Source organism: Myodes glareolus, chromosome 26, assembly GCF_982192425.1.
Source record: "Myodes glareolus chromosome 26, mMyoGla1.1, whole genome shotgun sequence".
NCBI classification, from domain to species: domain Eukaryota; kingdom Metazoa; phylum Chordata; class Mammalia; order Rodentia; family Cricetidae; genus Myodes; species Myodes glareolus.
The window spans coordinates 28,250,418-28,268,677 of NC_142051.1; the positions used below are offsets into that span (position 1 = coordinate 28,250,418).

Below are 18,260 nucleotides of genomic sequence, written 5' to 3' on the forward strand. Positions count from 1 at the left end.
AATTTGGGATTAAAATACTGTTAGTATTCAAGTGCTTTCATCATCACCAAAAGACAGTATTTGTAGACACTTCTATTTATGTTCAATAATCCATACTCTAATTCTTTTTATACTAGTGATAAGGAGACCAGTTCTGTTGCAGAAACTCTAATAAGTGAGTGTTAGAATTTCAAAGTGCCAAATATCACACAGTATATTTATGTATTTTAAATTTTCATAAAATTAGCATTTTCTACCTAACATTCCTGAAAGGGGAATGACCATTGACCTTTTATTATATTCCAGGACTTTAGCAAGTCTTTCCTAGATGTCTAATCCACAAATCTGTTGGCTTAGAATTAATTCTGTTTTCTTAAGATGAGAAAATTACATCCCAAGGATTCTAGACATTACACAGCAGGCCTAAGGGCAATAATAATAATAATAATAATAATAATAATTTGAAACCATTTTTCACTTATTGAATGCTGCAAGGTTCAGTGTTTTAGATGCCTCATCTGTAGAGTCTGGATAATTACTGCTTTCTACAGCATTAAATATTAAGTGAATTGTGAGTTTATTTATTCACCGTCTCAGAAAGATCCTCAACAGAAAATGAGTTGTTATAAGAAACGCTAGCGAGGGTGAAGCAACTTGCTGCTAATACAGCAAAAGAATCACTTTTCCAGTCATAGAACGAATTTTATAATTTATTAATTGATGCCTACACGTCATTTTAAATAAAACCCCCCCATATACACATGCGTGCAGATATTGCAAATTTTAGATTTGTTCTTGCATGTTATTATTGTTGTTGTCTTTGTTTAAGAATTTTTTATTGTTTACCCCTTGGCACACATGGCTAGTATTGACATAGTTGGGCTGTATCCTAAAGTCTGTGTGAATACAGAATCACTCATAGCCAAAATACTTTTCCTGTGTATTTTGAACACTTGCTCTTTGTCTTATACACTATAATAGTCTAACATAACATGTCTTTTATTTGGGAGAACACATAGTTTCCAGCCATATTTCCCTTTTGTCTCAAAAAAAGGAGGAATGATCTAATAAAGCATTAAAATCTACAGGGCCTGTTCACTGAGAGCCACTGAACCTCATTTATGTACACATACAGTTGCATTCAAAACACACAAGTGAAGGCATGAACATCACCAGAGTGTCACTAGTGACAGTGCCCTTTTTGGTTTGGTTTTGGTACCAGGCCAGATAATGGAAACCTAGCCAACTACCTAGGGCTAATGAAATTATGAATCTTGGAGGAGAACCTAAAACTGCCACTTTAGTACAACAGCATAATCCCTAACTACACTCTAAACATTTGCCTTTAAACCTGCAGATAATGGTAGTCCCCATCAAATAAACTTCTCGTTGCAAAAGATGGAGACTGTTGCAGAAAGCCACAGCAGAACCAAATGCAGAGTTATGGAGCCCAGTCCCAGGAGATACATCTACAGTACAACTCCAGCACTTAAGCCTCAGGGATCAAAGCAGAATAAAGGGTGATAAGATTGTAAGAGCCAGAAAATCGTGGAGTTTGCTGTGAGGTGTGGGTCCTAGGAACATCAGAAACTGCACCCATAAAGTCTCACTAGGATAAGTACTGAGGTGTGAGTTAAATAAGGATGGCAATAGGTATGATCCAGTATACAGTTCTCGGACCTCAACACTACACAGTTTGTCAGCTAAGGAATGCTTGCAAGGCAGAAAGTTCCTGAAGAGAATACACTGGTTGGTTACCAAATACCAAATAGTCAGCTGTGAAACATACATACAAGTAGCATTATATGCATTGACTAGGCTGTATTTAGGTATTTAGGGATACATATATGCATATACATATATTTATGCAACAACAATTAATTTTTAAAAGGCCATGGAATTGAAAGAGAGCGATGAGGGGGTATATGGGACGGTTTGGGGGAGGAAAAAAAAGGGGGGAAATGCCATAATTATAACCTAAGAGCATGAGAGAATTAATTATACATACAGAAGGATTTTCTCAAAGCAAAACAAAATGAGACAAAACTAACATGAAAGACCAAAACAAGCAAGCCAAAACCCACCTTAAGTAGAAAATGCCTAAGGAACTGCGGAAGACAGAAATGTGCTAGACTTTTTCCTTTGTCATGTTTGAAGTACAGTTATTATTAGAGCTCATTTTAGAAGATGAACATGCAAAAGACAGATGCCTTGTCAAGGTCATAAGCCCATATGTACCCAGAAGAAGTAAACTCATAACCCATATGTCAATATGTTTTTCAATGTATAAATATATATATATATATAATATTATATAATAGAGTTAACTTCTGTGAATGCTCAGAGCTGTTGTTAGCTCCTCTAGAACTGTACATCCAATACACTTAAAATGCTCTGTTAACCAGTCAAACTGATCAAGACATTTTCTAAATTAAATTGTTATTCAGTTAGAAGTTGCTTGACTTGCTTCAAAACAGTTTTTGTTCAAGAGCTGCTCTCACTGGCGTGTGCCACTTGTTGGTATGATGCCTACTGCAACATATTACACCATAAATGCTAGGCTGGCTAAGTTGACTTTTACCCCCTCCCCCAATCAATGCAAGTTTTAACCTGGAGCTCAGTTTCACCTCTGCCAATTTTTTGCCAGGGATAAAGCATTCCAGTCATTGTTCCTAATGGGTTGTTTGCTGCCAACTGACAACCACTTAAGGACCCAGGTATAATCAAGAGAAGTCTTTTCAGAAACTCAGAGGATGGCAAGCATTTACAAACTCAAAAAAAAATCTGGCAATTCTCAAACCAAGTTTGTGACCAGTTTGAATCTCCACTTGAAGTTACAGAAAATAGTACCTGATATTTTCTAATCACAGAAAGGAGACAGTCTTCTTGCCAAAATCTTTGACTCTAACCATAATACCAAATTCTTCTTTTTGATGAAATAGTTAACAAGGTTTATTTATGATACGTGTGCTTGTTAAAAAATAAAATAAAATACAGCCAGGTAAATTGTAACCACACAACACTAACATGAATGTCAATGCTTTAAAAATGACTTAAATGTGAGGGGAACTGTACTGTTTCAAATATATTCATTACAGGTACATTTTCTGGAACCCTTTTATTTAGGATCCACAAAAAAAAAACAGAAAGAAAAGAAAAGAAAAGAAAAGAAAAAGAAAAAAAAAAGTTGTCTGTATAGCCCATGACAGACCGACACCCTCAACGGAGGTAAAAATTGGTGAAAGTTGCAACCAATACCATTTCCCTGAATGTTATTAATTAATACATAAAGAAATCATGTCTTGTACAAGTTTGGATGGCATATGCTTATTACTTCAACTCTCAGGAAGCAGAGGCAGGAGAGTCATAAGCTGAAGGCCAGTGTGGTTTTGAAGCACAGTGAGGCTGTTTTAAGCAAAACAAAAGAGTTATATTTCCTAATTAAACATCCCAATTTAACCTTGCAATGTCAGTAGTTCTTCAAACTTTTATGAATGTTCTAAATTAATAGTTAATTATATTAATTTATGAAAAATACTGAGTTGAGGGTGTAAACCAATACAAAGGCTATCACAGTCACAAATGTCTTTATAAATAGCTAAATATATATTTAAAAACCTAAGTTTAATCACTGAAAGTTTATAAGAATATCAAATGGATCCGTGTTTTGTGATTTACTCCTTACCTTTTATGTGAGAAAAAAAATGGTTGCCTAGTAACCATTAGCATACACCTTAAAAAGCTGAATGGTTTGTTTGGTAAACAAGAGAGAGAGAGAGAGAGAGAGAGAGAGAGAGAGAGAGAGAGAGAGAGAGAGAGAGAGAAAAGAAAGGAAAAAAGAAGGAAAGAAGGAAAGAAAGAAAAAAGCAATCTCGATTTTTTTTTTCATTTTTAGTTACATTGAACAAAAGTCTTATTAGCAAAATGTGCAACAATATCCAGGATCCTGTCAGTTTCAGTCACAGTCTATCTTATTATTTTGGAGCCACAATAAACAATTCATTCCCCGAGAACACGAGGTACTTTGAAAACGGTACTCTTCTAATTAAATATACAATTAGAACATTTGAGCAGATTAATGCTAATTATAATCATTAAAACTTTCAGACTGGCTCTCTTCCATTTACATGAAAGGTTAGAGTTAAAAACCCGAAATGTTCGTTGCCTTGTAGTATTTTTGAATTTTCTAAACAAAACTTGCCAAGCATTTTAATGAAAGCTTTCATTCCACTTGTGATGAGTTATCTGGTAGAAGAGGAATAGCTTTGGGTCTGAATCTATAAAATAACTTGGCTATCTCGTCGTGGTTTTGATCGTATTCAATGTCAATTGGTTTCTCTTGAGTATTGAGTTTTGAGCAACTCTGGCTTGCATCACATGACAAAGAAGGAATAATGTAATGACAGTCTTTCTGGGTTGCGGAGAAATTATAACTTAGTACAGAAAACTAAACAAACAACTGTATTACAGGTCTACAATATGCCAGGCACTCTCCCAGGCCTGGACACATAATGGTGTCTAGACAGATATGACTCCACCCTCCTCACTCCACAGCTCGTTAGCTAAATGTTATTATGCCTTGTCCTATGCAGCTCCGTTTACATGATGTTTATGTTTGAAACTCTCAGATATATATTTATTCCGAGCTGCTCCAGGCCTGGCTCATATCAGACAGTCTTGGTTGATTTAACACCACCACAACAGTGAAGAAAAAGCGACAAGTTATGCAAAACTTAAGATTAATATGTGAACTTGGTCAAAATTCTGTAATTGCAAACTTCAAGAATAGTTAGAGGTCATATGACACACAAATGTGCTACTCAAATTCATCCTTCTGCTTGATAAATTGTTTATACACATATTCCTGTACCCACAAATGTGTATCTCATAGAATATATTTCAACGAATCAGTTAGTTCTTATAAGACAAGTATTACCAATCACATCTCTACTAAGCAGCTGACTGACTCATCACTTAGTGAAAAGACTTCTTGTTTTGCTGATGAAGTGGGGTTGTCTAAACCACATAGATCCTGGTCAATGAAACAGATGAACTGAACCCTAAAACTCTTTTTCATCTGTTGTTTCATCTTGAGGTGCTCTACGGATGAACTCCATTAACAAGACCTCATATAAATTGCCCCATTATTCTGTTTCAATGCCCAATGTGACTTATTGAGTTCTCAGTTTCGAACACTCATATATACTCATACTTTTATGTTATTGTCCTTAGCTATGTTCTCTCTCTCTCTCTCTCTCTCTCTCTCTCTCTCTCTCACCCTCCATCTCCAAGCCAAAAAAAAAAAAAAAAAGCAAAAATCTGCAAAAGGAAGCAACCCAGTCCTACCCGAATAGCTTAAGCACATCCTCCCTGTTACCGCCTCTGCTCATGCCCTCAAATGGAGGTCCTAATAACCATGACCCTTAGCAACACCTGCTCTCTCAGAGAAACATGAAATGCTGGTAAACTTCCAGTTTTGTCTGTCATTCGTACCTCTTGATCACAATTTTGCACTTAAAATATCATGCTAAAGTTGTTCCTGTAGGTCCCTTGAATGGCTGCTAGTTTTATGGGCAGAGCAGAAGGTGCAGTCACAAAAGCCACAAGGTGAAAATGGACTATGCACGTTGATAAGCGACCGCAGGGGAGCTCTCAAGGGCTCAGGGCACTGTTAGATAGCATGCCAGTGCAGTGATGGCGTTCTTGAATTGGTTTAAGAAAAACTTCACCACACACAACAATTCTGAAGAGAAGACTTGATTGCCAGAAGCACAACTTGTTTGCCAAAACGCTAAGCCTTTCCAGAATACTTTTCAAACAATCTCATAGTGATCTAAGAAATGCAAAATCGCTACAGTTAGTGGCACTAGAAAAATTCGCTTTGAAACAACAGAATTGGGGGTGGACAGCTTGGGTGGGTTTTCTGGGGGTATTTTCATATACCTTGCCACTTTTAATACCACAAATCTAGTTTAACATGCATCGCTAGCTTTTAAAATACACTGTTATTGTCTTCCCTTAACATTTTATAAAGCATACTTAATTCACAAGTACCACATTTAGCATAAAGTATTGAGCTATTAGCAAATAAAGTCCTTTAGAAAGCTTTAGAGTACCTAAGATGGCTTTTTTTTTTTGTTTCTCCAAGAAATTTAGTCAACTAAGTCATTGAAATATTTAGAGAGGGTTAAAAACAGAATAGACGAAGTAGATATTTACGTTTGAAATAAAGTATGAAGAATTACTTTAAAGTTGTATCACTATGTTTTCACGCAGACGCTTTAAAATAATTATATCATTTCCTACCTTGTAATTGTATCCGTTTAAAATTTACGCTAAGCAAATTATGACAAGCGCAAACAGGCATAATGGAGAGGAGAGTGTTTGGAAAGCCCCTACGCCAAAAGAAATAAATTAAGATATATAAAGCCTTCAAAAATTATCCTTCTGCTGTTTGCATTAAATGTAATATATGAGACATAAATAAAATAGTTTATAGTACTAAAATATAAATATGGATATTATCCCATTATCTCAAATTCAATCCCTTGCTCTCCCTATCCCCTCTCATCATCTTCGGTGTAAATATATGTATTTAAACCAGAGTTAATGCTGACTTGAGGTATGAAGTCAAGGTAAAGTGTAAAGTGGTAAATCATAAAGATCTTAGGCACTCAGCTGTTTGACTCCTCTTTGAATGCCTAAGTCACCTAAAGTTCATAAAAATCTCCTCATGGGAATGGTTTCACTTGGGAACTTTCCAGACCTTCGGTATGCCCCACTCTCAGGAAAACCAAAGCATTGTTTCCAGACGATATCAGCATCTTACTTTTTACCCCTAACAAGTGGCGAGAAATTCTACTTACATCTTATCAAAGTCTGAAGCTTTTTCAAGCAGTGAATATTCTAAACCCGTGTTTAAACAAATTATATATCTTGTTATTCTTCTCTCCCGCAAAGGTCAGGATAAATTAAAGAGAAAATGTTGGTGTCTGTAGTGAACTCAGACTGCGATAAAGGGAAAAGAGAGTTAAAATCGGTCATGATTTCCCATGATCCTTGTATCATTGCCATCAATACAGAACATAGATTCTGAAGAGCTGGCTCTTCATTCTAGACCTGACTCCTCCGGGCTTTGTGCTTTCAAAACAGTTTTCATCTGAATCGAAGTGCAAAGAAACATATTTTCACACTTAGGAAACTGAGTCCCAACACACACACACACACACACACACACACACACAAACTTTTTACCTGTTCTTATGTCGCGTCTTCAATAAGTTTCTTCCAAAGGGAGCCATGGTCTGTCCGGCAAGGCAAGCAAAGAAAACACAGTCCTTAAGAAAAGTGATCTGGGTCTGGGGAGGGGTGCCTGGATCCCTCCGGTGAAAGGAGGAGGGCTGGACTCTTCCTTTTCACCTCCTCAGATGTTCCTGGCTTTCAGCTCATTAGCAGCCGGCTGAGAGAGTTGCTGGAAGTTGTGTAATTGCTGCCTAACTTTGAACTGCGGGATTGTTGTGGCTGCTGCTCCTAGGGAGACCAGCCCAACTTCAGCCTGGAAGAAGGTGTTTGTTTGGAAGCAGAAAAACCAGAGAGAGAAGAATGAGAGAGGTGGAGAGAGAGAGGGGAAGAGGGAGAGTAGAAGAAAGAGGCAGGGAGGGGAGGGGGGTTAACTCTATTGTGTTTTGGAGCGCTTTTTTTTTTTTTTTTTTTTTTTGCCGACTACCTAACCTCTAAAACCTGCCAACCCTACAGGCGTGGTAATAGCCATAGGATGGGAATTTCACTCGACTTGGAAACCCCCCTTTTCCTGCTTTCCACACCCAACCACACAAGGTGTACACACATAAAAGATTTTAAACTAACCCCCACCCTTCCCCAACCCTTCCCACCCACCCGCAGCCGCCTCCTGCCAGCCAGCTCCAGTCTGTAAAAAGTAATCTGATCCTGGCAAACAGGAATGAGGGCCAAGAATGCTTTCCCTACGGACTCCCTACACGCAAAATAAAAACCCTCCCCTGCCCTGAATGCGCGTAAGGTTAAAAGCCAGTTGAGGAATGCAGCTACCAGGAAATCAAGTTCCCTGGTTCTCCATTTTAAGAACGTCTCTCTCAACTCGACTCCCCCTGTGCACTCTCAAACGAATCTTCTACAAGGACTGCAAAACTAGCAATACCTGCCTTGCCTATGATTCCTCCTGGGTCTCTGGCTGACCCCTAGGAATGCTGACATCCATCAGCCTGTGTGATCACTTACTGTGCCCGCGGGACCTTGGGAGTGTCATAGGAAAAGTGAGCTGTTTGCCACCGCCTTTAACTATACAACAGTTGAGGGGGGTTCTGGAACTAAAAAGCTAGAAAGAAATTAGGGAGATTATGACCAAACTGTGTGTGTATGTGGAAAAACTCGAACCCTTGACCTGCCTGGGGGCTAAGAGAGAGTGGGCAGCGGCTCAGGATCAACAGGAGGAAAAGTGTGTGTGTCTGTGTGTGTGTGTGTGTGTGTGTCTATGTGTGTGTGTGTGTGTGTGTGTGTGTGTGTGTGTGTGTGTGTGTGTGTGTTTGGGGGAACTGGGGTGCTGGAGGATTTACCCAGGGGCCTTCTGGGTATTCAGTTTCAACTCTCCACCAACAATCACTCACCCAAGCACAACCCAGCACCTAATCACAGGTTTGGGTGATGGTTGGGGTGGGGGTGAGAGAGAGGGGGGTGATGAGGGAGGGAGCAGAAAGCAAGGAACTTCACCACTTCCCTTTTCAGGCTGGGGCTGCCTTGTATCCCAGCAAAACACACAGCCCAGATTTCTCTGAATGTCTGGCCTGGTTGCCAGGAACAGCAGGGGAGACATGATTTTCAAGGGGTCATTTTTTTTTCTTTTAAACAGTGTTCTGGATTTCCTAATGCTCAGAGGAACCATTTTTCATCACGTAGTCATAACTTCATCAATATACTATGTTTATGTTTTATGTTGATTAAAATTCTATTTTTCTTCGTAAACTTATATAAATTATGCATATGCCCCCGAACCATTATAAATTTAAAAATTATACTACACGGTATTATAATTTGATCACATTGTACATCCCCGGAAGAACTGTTTTAGAATATATAATCATCTTTAAATGCTAGAAAAAACTTTTACAATAATAAAGGTGCCAATTGTATGTTTTATTTCTCTCTGCATACAAATACATGTGTACTCTTCACTGCACAAACACACACACACATATATATGCACTTTCTTTGTAATAAAAGTCACATAATCTGGAGTATTCTTCTGTTTCCTTCATTTGTTAACACATAAAGTGATTTAAGTCATTAGGAAAGTTTATATAGTTTCTCTAAGTCATTCAAAACTGAGTTTCTATAGCTTAGATGTTAATATATTTATGTAATTGTTCTTGTGGAAGTTCAATCCCAAGCCCCCACCCTTGGGAGTTGTCTCAGTTCAGACTCAGCCAGGAAGAAAGTCCACCAAATGATGACCCCCTTCCCAGAGATGCTCAACCCCACTCCCACAGCGCATTTAAACTGCACCCCAGAGAAAAAAAAATCACTTGGTATTTGCTCTTCCTTTCCTGTCTCCTCTCTGGGGGGCTTGGTAAGATTATCCGGGAACATTTGTATCTATTAAACCTGGGCTTTGTCTAATTCAGATTGATTTGGTCTGATTTGTACTATTGCCTCAGAAGAGAGGCTTATTGGGGTGCAGCAACTTTTCAGTAATAATTTTGTCAATTTGCAGTGAGTTTTGCATTTTCTATTGTCTCCGTAGATTCTTTAATTCTGGTCCCCTACTTGTGCTATCAATATCTGTAGACTTATGTATGCACACTATAGTTTTAATAACGACTTTTCATGGTGGAAGAGGAAACAGCATTACACCTTTACTAGCCTAACCTTTATGCTACTTTCAAGTAATCACAAATGAGTTGCCTTTAACATATTATTATTTATCACATAAAATAGTCTATGAATACTATTCATGACAAGCTCTTTCATGTGTGAGAGTTAAACACAGAGAGGTTTGCATACATTAAACAAATGTGTTTTTATTTGTCAATTATATGTCAATAAAGCTGAGGAAAAGGGCAAAATGGTACCATCCCTTAGTTATTAAAAGCTAAAAGAAATTCAAAACATGGGCCCTAGTACTTAAATAAAAAAAAAAATTAGGAAGCAACAACTCTAACCCTGATGCTAAAAGACAATAACAAAACTATGCTTTATAATATCTGATTCATGGAGAAGATATTCTGTAGATAATAGTAAAGGTGACTTTTACTTTGATTTTGTAAATTTGTTTGCTATTTAAAATTCCAATCATAATCTATATGAGTAGTATAAATGGATGTGTAATTTTATGAATGAGCTTGACTTTGTACCACAATAACCTGCAAAATATTGAACATTGAAGCCAATTTATTATCAGAAGTTTTCCCAAGAAAAAATGTTTCAGAAAAGAGCTAATGCTCGGTGACATTTATTTTGCTAAGTACATGAAATAATGTACATTAACTTTGACAGCTAGTATTAGCCTAAGTGCCTTTTCCCCCAGACTTATCCCAAAATTGAAAATAAGGCAAACTCCTTGTCCTTCCAATGATATAATAGAATGCTTGTCTATCAGTAATTATTCTTATTGCTATTATTTGAGTTTATACAGATTATCTGAGCATCTGAACAATACATTTTTATACTTTTTATTGGGTAGCATGAAACTGATGCTAAATTATTAGACAAAATATATACAAGCTGTAAATGATTTTTGCTCAGGAGCAATCCAAATGATTATGATGGTAGATGGTGTCTAGTATGTTCATTCTTTCTATGAGTACAAAATTGACCCAAATAGAAAGTACATGCTTTCTGTGATTGGAAATGGCTCTATAATCTTTACATGGGTTTCCCTGGTAGAAGTAAGTCAGTAGAGATAGACTTTAAAGGTTATATCCACCCCTAGTTTCCATCCGTGTTCTGCTTCTAGGCCCCGCCCATGATGTGACCAGCACCAACTGTGTTCTGAATGCTTCTGCCTTCTACTCCGTGATGATGGACTGAACTTTCTCTGAAGTTTGAGTCCAAATCAGTCTTCACTCTAGGGAGCTATAATGTTAGTTACTTGTTGACAATCATACAGAAGTAACTAATACCTTATCTTCCATGTTTAGATTATAAATTGAACATCAACATAGATGACATTGAACTTAATAATGAAAAAATGAATATTTACACTAACAGATGAATATTATTTTATCTGTGTTTCAATTGCTGCCAAAAGACAAAAACTGACAAAACACTTGGACAGAAAAAAAAAAAACCTACCTTGTAAGCTACAAACAAGAAATATATGAACCATTGTTGGTACAGTTCATTTTTAAAGTGTAGAACTAAGTTCAATTGATATTGTGAGGTCTCATTCTCTGGCTGACAAGTAAATTCCAAGACAGTTTGAACTGCTCTTTGCATGCAGATAATGTGGGGTAGATCCTTGGCACATACTCTTAGCCATTTATGTCAACACCTCAGTTACCTTTCTCCTCTAGTACATTAGAAAGCTAATCTTTTGAAAATACTATTCTCTGCACCAGTGTCAGGAGACAGAGAGGGATTGGGGAAATGCAAGACTAAGAATCCAAAGCAGCAAATTCAAAGAGCTAATGTACAACAAGAAGGCCACGTGAATCAAGCACTAAATTCCAGGACTTTGCTTAATAATTGTTCTTGCCATAAGAAAATACATGTGTTTCCAAAAATCTTAATTTTAATACAAATGATGTCATGGTTTTCTTATCATACAAAAAATGCTGTATTTGCTAATTCATTTCATTATAGCAAATACTCTAAGTACATGTTCCTAATCTGTTATATATCTTAAAGATACACAACAATTAAAATAAAAAAGAATGGATACCACGATCACTATCAATTTAAATTGTTCTAAACTCTTATATAATCAGCTGTCTATCCTGGCATTGTGGGTTGTTATTACTGAGTTTCCTTAACTGTAGCATGCATGACTTCACTGAGCCACATAGACATTAAAGTTTCCGTGTTCTGTGTTCTAACTATGCTGAACTCTGTATCACAACTCTTTATGTTTCCGTTAAGAGACTGTAGGTAATTGTTAACTAATCAGAGCCTCGATTTTCTGCTCTGGAAAATGAAAAAAAAAGGAATAATAATGTATTCCAACTCCCTTATGACATGCAAATTTAAGGGGAAGTTTTTCTTTAAAACGTAGTTTATGTAGATGTTTTATAATTTTTTGGTACTAGTCATTTTCTCTTCACATTTTAACAATTAAATTGGCGTACTGGTGTATTTTATCAGAAGCATCTGTGTTGGGATGAGCCAGTTTTCCCTGGGGCCTGTGTTAAAAAGAACAGCAGAATCGAAGTTCTAAGTCTGGGGATTACACACAAGTGACTGTGAGCCAATTTGACACTGCTTACATGGTGATCTACGAAGAAAGAGCACACTAGGTAACTTGTGAAAACCAATCAGTCCATCTGGCTTTCTGAAAACACTATTCTCAAACTAAGAGGGAAATAATGAAATATGCAACCTTTTGTTTGGACAAGAGAGAAAGGAGCAGAAATGATTCAAGCCTGTCAGATGGGTGACAGGAAAGCCAGTGTGTGGGTCTTCAGACTACCGGGATGTGGCAGATAAAGTGACATGGGACAAAACAGCGCTGTCTACAGAAGAACGAACAAAAATCCATGCAGGTTTGTGGGTAATAAAGAGTGTAGCCTAATTCTAGAGTCCATACACGGTTGCTGGGGCTGTTTCCCAGTGAATGTCTGTCATCTACAGTTCTTCCCTGCCTCTGACCTGACCATGCTTACAGAAAGTGTGTCTAAAACCTGGAATGGATGTGGCTTTGCCCACAAAACAGTTTAAATCCTATGAGAGTGGCAAGGCTTGCGAAATGCCTTGAGAGGTTTTCACCAGGAATGAATACCAACCTGGAATGCTGTGGACCAAGAGCAGAAGCTGAGAGTTCATTTCAGCTAAAAGACCTTATGGTGGCCATGTTCTTCTGATTCCCCATAAAAGCCTATGAAGACACTCCTAAGCTTTGTAGGGCTTATATAGTCGGGGTATATAATTAGTCACCCTGCTTCAATGGGTGTTTCCATTAAAAATAGCTTTTAATTAATTAAACTCGGTGCTTGAATAGCTGACTGGCTGGGTGTTGGCCAGATACCTGTGACCTAAATAAAAGGCCAAATGTTTTCACTAAGTAGTCACGGCTGTTATTAACTTTAATGAGATAAAGTGACAAGTCTATATAAGGCTGGCTACAAGTAGACATTGCTCAACCTCAGGGAAAGTTTTGAAAGTTAGGAAAACTGGTACTTGAACAAAAACTTTAAAAGGCATATGTATATGTCAGTGTCCCCAAAATGCATTTATCCGCAGTAAGCAATGTTGTAATACTCTGTGCAGTACAGGTATCAATGTATTTGTCACCTTATTTTGTCCAAGGTTGGTCACCAAGAAGGACAATCCTGTCATATATTACCATAAAATTTCAATGAAAAGTGAGTCATTGGTCAACTGGATAATGATTCAAAACCATGATAAAGTTCAAGGTGATTTTCGAATTCTTCTAAGAAATATAGATATTCAACCTACAGTTTTTCACTGTACAAATAAAGACTATGGGACCCAGCAATGAGAGCACTTGTTCAGCAGTTTCTCCTGCACAAAACAGACTGTATAGGCTATTTTCTATTTGGAAGTCATCCACCATGACAAAATGAATAAACAGATAAATAAATAAACAAAACTAAAGTCTACCGATGAAAGAGATAGAATTTATTCCTGTAAGGATTCATGCTTCTTCTATGAGTGCTGAATCTAGAAAGGAATACATTTATTGATAAATTTCTCATAATTTTAGAGTTGAAATACGACTCTCTTGATATATTCATTTCAAAGCAAAACATCAGGAAATCATGAGGCGCTACAACTATTTTTTGCAAAATAAATAATGTTTTGTAGAGAGTTGTGGCATACGTAAACTTAATAATAGAAAAGTATTCAAATCTGAGGGGTTAGACTAATTTTAAGATACATAACTCTTTTTAATGAATAAGGGATGAATATTCAAAGAAATAAGAATCCATATATTTTCAGATATTATTTGGTAGGACCTTTTTTTTATATGCTAGGGATCAAATTTAGGGTCTTATGCATGTTAAGTAAGCGCTATACCACTGAGTTATAACCTAAGCCCTGTGTTCTGTTTGATACAAGCAAGTTCAATATCTGTTACCCAGAGATTCAATATAATAATCCAGGATGGCCTCAAACTTGTAGGCCTATAATTCACCAACTTCCTGCCCTAACCTATGAGTTCTGGGATTAATATATGCCTATCACACCTGGTAAAATGCTTCTTTACCTACTACATAATAACTGATATTTGTAGCAGAGAATTGATATCAGGGTATTGCATCAGATTCAGGAAGAAAATCAGAATGCCAGTCACTTCTATCTGTAGATTAGAGTAAGGATTCAAGTTTGTTTACAATTCATAGCATTTGAAAGTTTTACAGGGGATTACCATCTCTTGATTTTAAACCCATGGGGTTGCTTCAAATCTTAACAGAAAATTAAAGACTTTACATCTCATTTTCTTCCTGTTAAAAAGTATTATTCTGGTTGGAATGTAAAGTAGGATGTGACTGAACTTGAAGAAAATGTACAAAGGAAAATGCTAATGGTTTTAAATATGATGATTGTAGCTAATGGTAAGAGTGGTTAACATGTTAGTACAAAGACGATGCAAACAGAATCATAACTTGGTTGACGATGATCATTCCTCCCCATTGATGTTTGTCTCACGTTTGGCAGACAGCAAGCCTTGAAACTAATTTGTTCTTTGACAAAACAAACGCTTATCATATATATGCAGTACGAAAGCACTATGTTAAAATATCCTACAATGAAGAAGAAGCATAATGCCAACTTACAAAGTTGTGTGTCAAAGGGGAGCATTATATAAAAGACCATTCCTTGAGTTGAGCTCTCTCGGTAAAGTGGATTTTTGATAAAGAGAAGGGAAAGAATCAAACTTTTTCAGGATAGAGGGAAGTCATGTAACTGAGGGGTGCTATTATATACGTGTTATCAACTGTATAATAAATCACCTATACTATGGCTGAAAGTTTTTCATTAGTTGATACTTCTCTTCTTTAGAGTAGGTTGGGAACAGTTTTATAAAATGCATGTTATGTTTTGTGAATTCAAAACTGTGAAAATTTTTATTCCTTTTGCTCTGGAAACATGCTAGTCTTGTGTATATCAAAGGTCTAAAAAATAAATTATTATGGGCTGGATTGTGCCTCAGTCTAAAATCAGATAGAGAAAGTTTAACCACCAATGTTGTTTGTGGAGACAGGTTCATGAAGGAAATAGTTAAGTTTAAAGGAAACACAAGAATGGGTTTTCAAACAGATAAGGTTCCTACAAAAAGAAAAAAGGATACCCATTTTTTCTCACTATGTATGACTCAGATGAAAGTTTGTGTGATATGAGTACAAAACAGTAATATGCCTATAACCTAGAAAGAGTGTCATAATGAGAAACTGGAATTTTAGGTACTGTGGTTATGAATTAGTAGCTTCCAAAATGGTATGAATGTAAATTTTAGGTCGTTTAGCCACCCTGTGTGTGTCTTGTGATGAACCAGAGTAATATGCCCATCAAACACCAACTATATTCTCTATTAAAGCACTAAATTAACGTATTCACTAAAAAAAGACTATTTCTTTGTGTTCTGATATTAAAAACAGGTGAGTTGACATCTAAAGCTAGAATCCTAAGAATGAGGATCCCGAGTCCTTCCCTTCCCTATGAACTCAATAGCATCAATTTTTCAGTAAGTAAAACCACCCTAGCAGATCAATATGATACCAGAGTTTTAAATTATATTTAAATCAAATTATAACTCAAACCAAACTTTGTACTGTTATTACTATGACTCAACAGTAAAACAAACAAACAAACAAACAACAACAACAACAAAAACCCTACAGGCCTGTAAAGAAGGATAGAGTAGATACAATCTAGAAACCATGATTTATAGAAAATTCACCTTTGTGAATGCAGATTAGTGATATAACATGTGATCATATGACATGAGCATTAAGGTTTGCATTGTTGTAGGGTTCTCAAATTGGGATAGCAGTGATCACAAATAGAAATCAAAAATGCTTATTTTTTGAGACTAAGCTTATAAAGCAATGAAACTAGGACAGGTTAAAAAAATCAATAATCTGGTATGGTGATGTAGAGCGTAGGTAATGAAGAGAGTAAAAGCATACTAGGTTTCCTGATAATAGAATTATTTAATAATGTAATTGATAGATTTCTATTTAAAACAATGGGGTTATATTTCACAAAGTACTCAGTGAGTTAAATTTCAATGAAAAAATTAGGTTTTGTTTCATAGAAGAGTTGCAAAAATTACAATAAAAAACAATGGTCATAGATGCAAAAACAAGATCACTATAAGATATAAAGGTACTTAATATTTTGTCATTAATAAAAAATATGGATTCTTTCATGTTGTTACATACAATAGGTGAAGCTGATTGCCCTGTTTTTGTGCACAGTGTATTTCTTTGTAATGGATCAAAGTTAGGCCTGGAACCTTGATCATGAGCAGAGATCAAAACACATAGATGACAGCTAGCTAGCTAGCTAGCTAGATAGATAGGATAGATGTATGTATGTATGTATGTATGGATGGATGGATGCATGGAGAGATGGATGGATGGAGAGACATCCAGATAAATAGATAGATGTTTGATAGATCATAGATAGATAGATACATAGATAGATAGATGATAGATGGATGGATGGATAGATAGATAGATAGATGGATGGATGGATGGATCGATGGATCGATCGATCGATCGATCGATAGATAGATGATTGATAAATACATCATAGATAGGTGGATGATTGATAGGTTTATAGATAGATTAATAGATAGATAGATAGATAGATAGATAGATAGATAGATAGATAGATGGATAGATTGATAGATAGACATAGTATATCACTTTCAATGTTGGATTGAGAGAGACTGCAGTTTCTATCTTGCCCTAGAAGTCTTCTTGCAGAAGTTCTTAAGGAGTGGGTTGTGACCCCCATGAGTTTTTGAATAACCTTAACATAGGAATTGCATATCAGAGATCCTGCCAATCAGATATTTACATTACAATTCAGAACAGTAACAAAATTACAGTTACAAAGTAGCAGTGAAATAATTTTATAGTTTGGGGTCACCACAGCATGAGAAATGATATTAAAAGGTCACAACATGAGGAAGCTTGAGGACCTGTAAGTGACTCTCTGGAGAATTGCTGTCAAATTTTCAATTCAGTTTCACATAATGTGAAACTGAGACTTGTCAGAATGTCTACCTGGGTTCTTCATAGGAACTCTCTTAGCTTCTACCAATGTGACAAAATACCTAAGTAGGTCATCTTAATAAGGGAAAATCTTTATTTTGGTTTATGGTTTAAGAATTTTTTACCCGTGGTTGCTTGTCTCTCTTGCTTTGGACACAGTATATCATGATAGGTGCTGCCATGTGTATGTGTGTGTGTGTGTGTGTGTGTGTGTGTGCATGTGTGTGTATGTGCGCGTTGTACGTGTGTGCGTGTGTGTGTGTGTGTGTGTGTGTGCATATGTAAGAGAAAGCTGCTTTCCTCATTGTTTCCGGGGAGTAGGGAGAGAGATAAGAACATAAGGAGCAGTAATTGTCCTTTATAATGGAATTACATATATGACCCAACCTTCTTCTCCCAAGTCCCACTTGTTTCCACCCTAATACTAACCAACTTTGAGCTCCTTTCATTCTGAGATTAGATGCAGTAAAACCTGGTCAGGTTCTTATGGCCATCAACTAAATCCATTTTGTAAATATTCTACCACCTTCCAATAGTGCCACAGAATTGTGAGCAAGTCATCCACATATGGGCATTGGGGAACATTCTGTATCCAAACTACTAAGTTCCTGGCCTCCAAAACATCATCTCTACCCTATGTCAGTGAATATGCCATGTATTCAGTCTATCCAGGGAATCCTAAAGCTGGTCTTCAAGGATTCATAAAAAGCTGGAGTTGACAATCTTCTCAGAGACTCAGAACAAACTTTTAATATAAGCTGGTCTGTAAATGGTAGAAGAAAATGGGTTGCATAATTTGAGTATGAGGTGGCTCAGAGTACAAGAGGATTATGAAAATGCCAGAGG

The 18,260-nt window shown here is 36.7% G+C and overlaps 1 protein-coding gene across 2 annotated transcripts in view; it reads right to left on the minus strand.

Moving 5' to 3' along the window:
• Rassf9 (Ras association domain family member 9) overlaps positions 1–7,820 on the minus strand; it is a 31,496-nt gene extending 23,676 nt beyond the window's left edge. The window contains exon 1 of one of the 2 annotated variants that reach the window (XM_087901952.1): positions 7,234–7,820. In XM_087901952.1, coding sequence (XP_087758078.1) covers positions 7,234–7,280 — 47 coding nt within the window. In that variant the 5' untranslated portion in view covers positions 7,281–7,820. Of the gene's footprint in view, positions 1–6,845; positions 6,977–7,233 lie in introns of those variants that run through there. The other variant, XM_085683439.2, reaches the window with a different exon arrangement.
• Between the last annotated feature and the right edge of the window lie 10,440 nt (positions 7,821–18,260).